This window comes from Emydura macquarii, unplaced genomic scaffold, assembly GCF_026122565.2.
Source record: "Emydura macquarii macquarii isolate MOO-44397 ecotype Brisbane River unplaced genomic scaffold, CSIRO-AGI_Emac_v2 contig_1230, whole genome shotgun sequence".
NCBI lineage: Eukaryota > Metazoa > Chordata > Testudines > Chelidae > Emydura > Emydura macquarii.
The window spans coordinates 20,086,182-20,094,008 of record NW_027131367.1 but is presented as its reverse complement, the minus strand read 5'-3'; the positions used below and the strand labels follow the sequence as shown (position 1 = coordinate 20,094,008).

General features: G+C 44.7%; 1 protein-coding gene across 9 annotated transcripts in view; it reads right to left on the bottom strand.

The window, feature by feature from the left end:
- Positions 1–3,365: 3,365 nt before the first annotated feature.
- Positions 3,366–7,827, bottom strand: part of MAP2K4 (mitogen-activated protein kinase kinase 4) — a 133,820-nt gene continuing 129,358 nt past the window's right edge. For all 9 annotated transcript variants that reach the window (XM_067547727.1, XM_067547729.1, XM_067547725.1 and 6 more), the window contains one exon: positions 3,366–6,487. In XM_067547727.1, the coding sequence (XP_067403828.1) occupies positions 6,374–6,487 (114 nt within the window). In that variant the 3' untranslated portion in view covers positions 3,366–6,373. The remainder of the gene's footprint in view (positions 6,488–7,827) is intronic.

Below are 7,827 nucleotides of genomic sequence, written 5' to 3'. Positions count from 1 at the left end.
CAGTCACTGATAGCTGTAAAATAGTGTTTATTAAGTAACAATTCCTTTGGAGCTTTGCCCCCATTATGCTTTGGTTAGCAGTCTGGCTGGTAACCACAGGGGAGGATAGGGGAAAAATTAAACAAAGAGTTCGGGAGGTGGGTGTTTTTAAAGCCTCAGCCCCGAAGCTGCAAGGAAGTCAAAAGAAAGCCGTGACTCCTGTGGAAACACTGTTCTCCAGCTCTCAGATGTTGAGGTACCAGGAGAAAGGCAGGCCTCCCGACATCTGGTGGGAAATCTAAACATAGGTAGGTAATATATGTGTAGGCCTTTTGTCATTTGAAACCTTTTCTCTGGTTGCTATGTTGCTATGGATAAATAAATAATGTTCTGTTTATCCACTCCTAAAGAAGAGCTCGAAAGCTTGTCTCTCTCACCAACAGCAGTTGGTCCAATAAAAGACATCACCTCACCCACCTTGTCTTTCTAATTTCCTGGGACCAGCATGGCTACAACTACACTGCATACAACTTTGTTTTAAAGAGCCCGTTCAATATCCCTGATTTTTTTCCTACTGGTCACAGCTCCCAAAAGGAAGTCTTTAGCAGGCACAAATTCAATGGACTTGCTGAGGAGCCATGGTTGGTAACCCAGAAACCGAGCCTAACGGTTGGATGAATTGCAGGATTCCATGCTGAGAGAAGGGCGGGAACTGAGCATGTCATTTAGCTAGATATCCACGGAGAAGCTGAGTGAGGGCTCAAAGGTACAGCTCCCCCTAAACCATGACAACTGGTGAAAACCCAGGCAGCTGTAAAACAAAATACATTTTTTGTATATATAACACATGGAAAAAAGGAGAAGTTGATAACAACGAATATAAATTAAAAACTCAGAATGGTAGAAAATTGATATTAGAAGCAAACGGACTCAAGGAGAAATCTGTGGCTAGCAGAGTTAAAGACAGTCAGAGGGAGTTCTTAATGATATCAGGAACAAAAAGAATCATAACAATGGTACTGCTCCATTACTAGCTGGAAATGTTCGAATTGCCAATGATGCAGCAAAGGCAGCCACGCTCCATAAATATTTTAGGTCTCTATTTGGGAAAAAGGCCAAATGATGTAATCATGTCATATGATAATGAAATATTCCACCCCCCACCCCCCAAGTTTTAAAAGAGCTGGCCAAGGAGCTCTCTGGACCATTAATATTGATTTTCAGTAACTCTTGAAATCCTGGGGAAGACACAGAGGACTGGAAGAAAGCGGATGTTGTGCCAATACTGAAAAAGGCTAACTGGGATGACTCAGGTTATAATAGGCCTGTCAGCCTGACATTAATCCTGGGCAGAATAATGGACTAGCTGACATGGGACTCAATGAATTAAGAATTGAAGCGGGGAGGATAATAGAATTAATGCCAATCGACATGGCTTTATCGAAAATAGAACAGAGGTGAGAAAATCAAAATATTGCTGGGCTGTTTCAGCAGAGGAAGACAGCGGAAACAACAGTGCTTAGGGACCAGAGCCCTCAGAGCTGTGCGTGTGTGAGGGGTGGATCATGCCATTGGGGTCCAGGAAAGAGCCAGGAGAGGTGACAGTCACAGACACACCCACAAAAGATGAGAGCTATTGAGGTGAGAATGAGGTTAATGTTCACCAGAAAAGAGGGAAGGGTGGAGGCGCCTAGAGTTCAAAGGGAGGCAGAGCAATCAGATGGTTCTCAGTGACTTGCTCCGGTACCAAGAGAGCAAGTCATGAAGCAAAGGACGGCCCAACAGCTCTGGAGCAAAGCCAGAGCAGCTGCAATTGTGAACAGTTAGGAAAAGGCTCAGCACTGCTGGAAAAACAAGCCTGTGGACCCAGATCCCTCTGAGCCTGACATGGCCGCCTGCATCCCACAAGGGCAACACACCTTTGAACCTGGGCCTTTGCTGTGCCATTGAATGGACGGACAGGCACTCACCCCGCTCCTTGCCTGAGTCAACACTTCCCAGTATGGAGCCTACTATTTCTGCAGCCCAGTGTAACTAACCTCCAGAGAGACCCAGCTGGTTCCTGCAGTGCTATACAAGGGTGCTGGAGGACAGAGGAGTTGCCAATAACAGCCAGGGTGAGTGAGTGAAAACACAAATCACACCCATGTGTGGCAGGGGAGGAATCCCTCAATCAGGTGAAGGGGAGGAGAGAATGGCAAAGAAGCGAGCCTGCTTCTGCAACTGGAGTCGTGGAGCACGCCTGGCAACTCGGCTGGGCAGAGGCCAACAATCGTGTTCACAGCTAAAATCACCGTCATGCACACACGGACCTAATTCTCCTCTCATTTACACCGAGGTGAAGCAGTGGTAATTCTAGTGCAGTTAGACCAGTGTAAAACCCCATGTGAGATCAGAATTGGGCCCCTAATGTGGACTGGAGGGCACTGTTATGCTGGAAGATGTTAATGGCTGAGATTAGGGTCTTTGGTCATTAGACAAACAGACGTGATGATGCCAGTGGCTGTGCTATGCACGCTTCATTCTGGCTAAATGGAAGGAGCAATGAAGCTCCTTTTACATACCAATAGCTGGAAATAAGAGGAGACACCGTCCAAGGCAGTGGGCCACATGTCAAGGCTTGAGCGACAATCAATCAGCGGAGAAGAAGCGGGGTTTCCCTGGGACTGGTTGCAAATGCAGGGGATAAAGAAATGTTGGGCAAACTGTGTGTGAGGGAAGTCAGGAGGAAGCGAGCAGACACTGAGAAATAAGCAGAGCTTCTTGGGCATGGAAGTGCTAGTGATTTCTGAGCGAGGAAATTGGCTATTGTTTGTTCCCACGGCATTCAGGGAAACAGGAATTTATTCTTTGTAAATAAACAGGTTTGCACCAAAGAAAAGATCTGACTCACTCTACCAACCTCTCCTCCAGACAGAACCTGGCAACGCCCCAAATATTGGCTAATTGCTTGGTCCAAAGGGACGACAATACTTTACCGGTGATCTATTGTCAACCCCACAGCATAGGCCTGACCCTCTGCCATCCTGGGAGAGGCATGCTGTGCCTTAAGATGGCAAAATGGTTTGGGCCTGTTTGTGGTACAGCAAATAGGGACAACTGTCTAGTTTCCTCCCCAAAAACCTTAGCGTGGCAGCTGACGGTGTACAGCAACTGCCAGACCAGCTGAGTCCCGGCTGCTATAGCAGGTGAAGGAAGAGCTAGCAGGGGAACCTCTGGGAACTTGATTTTTATTTGACAACAGATTTACAAACAAAAGCTGTGTCATCTATGGGTTGATGTCCCCAGAATCGGGCTGTCTGAAGGGGAAGGAGATTGTGAATTTCAATAGCATTTATTGGATCTTCCCATTGTGTGTCTGACCTTAGAAAATAAAAATAACAAGGTCACAGTCGCATCCTAGTTTTATTACAACTGACCTGCAGGCAAAAGGATAGAACTATTACATAGACACTCTGATTCCATGTATAATATCTTAAATAGAGGAGGAAGTCAAACCAGAATATAGGAGAAAATATTCTGGAGCTCTTTGAAGCAGTTTATGTTACCGAGCTCCATTGTACAGACAATAAGGCAACATCCCTGCACATCCGCTTTGTGATCATTTTATACATTTGTCTATGGTACAAGAAGAAAAATAACCAGCGCTCACAATGTACAGTTCTTACACTATTTTCACAGCTTCTGAACACTATACACCTTTTTTTTAAAAAATAAAGATACACTGTAATAAATGCTGCACCCTTAATAGTTTATAATAACCTATGATTAATACACAAGATTTGCCTTTCTGTACAGCCGTCCATGCCACAGCACGTTTTGAACCTGGCTTTGACACTGGGAATTCAAAGCATCTAATCTCCCATTTCCCATCGGCCAAATGGAAACTTGCTGATCCTGCTAAAGATGATGGGATGGGGCTGGGGTAGGGAGAGAGCAGCAGAACAGATCTCAGACCAGTTGCATGGGGAATAGCAAGGCGACAGGTGCTTGCAAGGGAAGGCTATGGATACTGTGATTTGCCAAGTGAACAGTTAAAAATTTCCTAGTGTGAGGGTCCAGGGGGTAATTACAACATTAGACTCACTGTTTGTTAATAGTGATGCCAGGGCAGGATCAGATGACAGCATATTTTGCTCTCTTGCTATTTTGCATGGATAATACTTTCAAGTTAGAATTATCTGGTTAATTGAAGGTGTAGGGAACAGATTCATTGGTTGAGAGAATTTGGTTTTGTCCTTGCCAGCATAAATAGGCAAAGCTTTTGCCCCCATGATATTCTGGCCACACATGCACAGGGGTGCCAGGAATACAACACACAATGGCACTGAGCCAGTGGGGGGCGTAATTTCCTATAGACTTTTGAAGGAGTTGAGGACAGTCAGTGCCTTAGAGAAGCAGGCCCAACACACCTGGCAGTGAATGCTCAGAGGTATCAGAAAGCAATTGCTCAGGTCAGCTAACCTGGGCAAGTTCAGAATAGTCAGTGTCTCCAGCCTACACATAAAGACACAACGGAAGAATATGAAGAGGTGCTGAGAGTCCAGGGCAATAGGCCAGTGCTCCTGTTTGCTCACAGACTTTGTTCTGTCTTTCTCAGCTGAGAAGACATGGGGCTGGGGGCTGTTTTCCAGTGCCCTTTGTATTGTTATAGCCTCTGTGTTTGGTGGAGCTGGTTGAAAAATGGGAAAACCTTCCACAAGAATTCCAGCACTGCGGTAGCTTCTCTCATTATGTTCCTAACTCTCCAGGTTTTGTTTTCCAAAATTTTCCAGAAACTGGTTTTGCAAATGGAACATTCTGATTTTGAGAAAGCCCCACTAAGTGGCTAAGCCAACCAACTGAAAATTACAAAATGAAAACTGGGAACTCTCTTCCAGGACCAGCCACAGGCTCCAGTTGGTCATTTACAATCTACCAAAGGTTTCTGAAAAATGGAACATTTTGAAAAAATCAAAATGTTTTCATTAAAATTGTCATTTTTGAAAAAGAGACAAAATTTCAAAAATTCTGACCAGATCAAGAGTTTAACTGTTGGCCAGAACAGCACATCTTGATGGCTTTGCTAGGCCACGCTAAAAGACCATGCTGATTTCCAGGGTACCCGGACCTCTAGCATGTAACAGAACAAATCAGGTGCAATTCAGACCTGAATACGATAATTAGGGCCACTCAGATTTACATAAGAGGTTGAACTTACAAAGGAAAAAATGAATGAAATATCAGACAAACTAAACCGAATACACGATGAATTGCTACACCCATGTTGGAGGAGAAGGCCTCTGAAACTCAGTCCTGGATACTGGTGGCTGGAAGCAAAGACAGATTTGGTCTTGTGCTGGATACTAGACTGCTCAGAAGCAGTGCCTGGTGGTCTGTGAAAAGGTGCCAGATAAGGTTTTGGGACAGGACAGGAATCATAAATATTTACTGAATAATCATGAGAATGATTAAACTGTGGCTTATCAAAAACAGTTGTAGACTCTACACACTGCACTTTTGAGGGTAAAAGCAAAGCCAGCTAGTGAGCATCGTGCAGTTATAAATCAGGTCACAAGCGGGTTAAATTCAATCGAATAGTTTAATAATTCTTCAGGTCAAAGGTTTTATCTTAGCAGGTAACAATTTACAGGACACCTAGTTATACTGAAGAGTGGCTGGCTTGGTAAAGGAGAGAAGAATACATTATGTCCCATCTCTGAATATTTTAATGTTAGCCTCTTTCAACGCAACATATTTTTGGTAAAGACATATTCACTATATTTAACATGATCTCTCTTTAACAGGAAGTTCAGCTGGGCACACAGTCCCCAAAAAATACACTGCGACTGTAAAGCAACAGAATTTCATAGCAGTAAATCTATTGCACTTTGTGAAGAATAAAATCCTCCTTTGCCGTTCCAACTCCAGAAGGCAAAGCATCTCGTTGGTTATGCAAGTCCTTCTTCCTCCAGGCAAAGTCTCGTTATGTTCAGACAAACAACGCCTAATTTTTTATTATTATTATTATTACTTGAAACAATAATTGGAAGATTTTGAGAGAAAAATCTTTCCAGTAGCCACTGAGAAGTCTCCAAGTTTTGAGTCTAGAAATGAATTTTAGGTGCTATCCAATCACAGTCAACAAATAAATGTACTTATTTCCACATTTCATGAATATGTCCACAGAAGAGCAAGACGAGGTCTCTCTTTGACCAACACTAACACTGTGTGATCAGGTATTACAGGGATGCACTTTATATGTGACAATAGTATACAGACAGGATGGAAATAACACCAATATTATTGCACATGGTGTCGGGGCGAGCATTAAAAACACTGCAATATGTGATGAAAATTCTTTACAGCTTGTTTTCTCTCAGCCCTTTCTTTAGAGTTGGATGAAGCAGCGCTGTCAATCGACGTACATGGGAGAGCTGGGAGTTGTCGGCATCTGATCCAGGATTTTGCAGACGTAGCATGCCACATCCACAGTGCGCTCCTCATACATCAGAATGAAGGGATGTTTCTGGAAGCCAAAAAGAGAACAATAAAGTTAGTTCCACTTTCGTGACATAAAAATGAGGCCCCAGTAGAAACTGATACAGCACAGGGATTCGCCTGCCCCCAGATACTGTGGGGGTGGGGGCTTACAGCGTAGGACTCCAGAGTACAGCCTGCTCTGATGGCATTTAAAGGAAGAGAACTCAATTTCTTAAACCTTCAATATAATTAATTAAAATATGTTTCCAGGGTAACTTACAATAGGATATTGCCAGGAGTCAGAAATCCATTTTACAGATGGGGAAACTGAAGCACAGAGCAGGGAAGTGACTTGTCCAAGGTTACCCAACAGGCCAGCAGCAGAGCTGGGAACAGGACGCAGATCTCCTGAGTCCCAGTCCTGTACTCTATCCAGTCGGCCACGCTGGCTGGATTGTCTACTCCCCAATTACCTCATGGAGAGGAATCCGCTTGCAGCACAGTTGTGTCCTACACCAGGGTTTGGTTTGCCTGTGAACACATCACCAAATCGTGGTACGACCATGTTAAGGGAACCCTGAGTTTTAGCGGGTTCCTTGTTCTAACTGGGCCCCCAGCATGAATGTAACCATAAAGCAGACGAGACCTTAGCTAACAACACTTTCCTTGGGGTCTCCCACAGTGTGCAGCCTTGTGACTGCACGGTGCTGCACGCTTCTTGGGGCATGGTCTGAGGGTTGCAGAGCCCTGCACACTGCAGCGATCTGATATGCGATGAGCCTGCCGAGCTCAGAGATCTGAGAATCCAGGCCAGGGTGGCGTTTGGGGGGCACAGTTCAGCGTTAGCTCAGGCTAACCCGAGTCCAGGTAGCTGATCTGCTGTAGTGTGACAATTTGCAGAGCTTTGACACCACAACCGGAAAGTGCTGCTGGTTTGCTTTTAACACTCCCGTTAGTAGTTCCACCTGTGGAGACACTACGTGGCAGATGCTGATTGTTGCCCAGGGTTTCAAAGGGAGTGGACACATACACAAGTTCATTTCAGCATCTCCTGCTCCATTATGTGCATCAGCTGGCAGCGAACCCCCTAGGACTGGCTGGTGAGTGAATTTCTGCTGCAGAGCCACCAGGGGGAGCACAAAGCATTCTCTAGGTGACTTCACTTTGCACTTCAGTGGATTTATTTATGTATTGATTATATGATGTATTATTTATTAAGAATTTAGGCCCTGATTCACCAAGGTATGTGAGCACGAGTCTAGCTGGATGAAGGGGGATTCTCACTGACTTCAATTACAACTGGATAAAGCCAGGGCCTTCGGATCCATGCTCTTTTAAGACAAAGCTGTCATTCTGGCCGGGCCTGTGAGGCAGGGGATTTTTTGC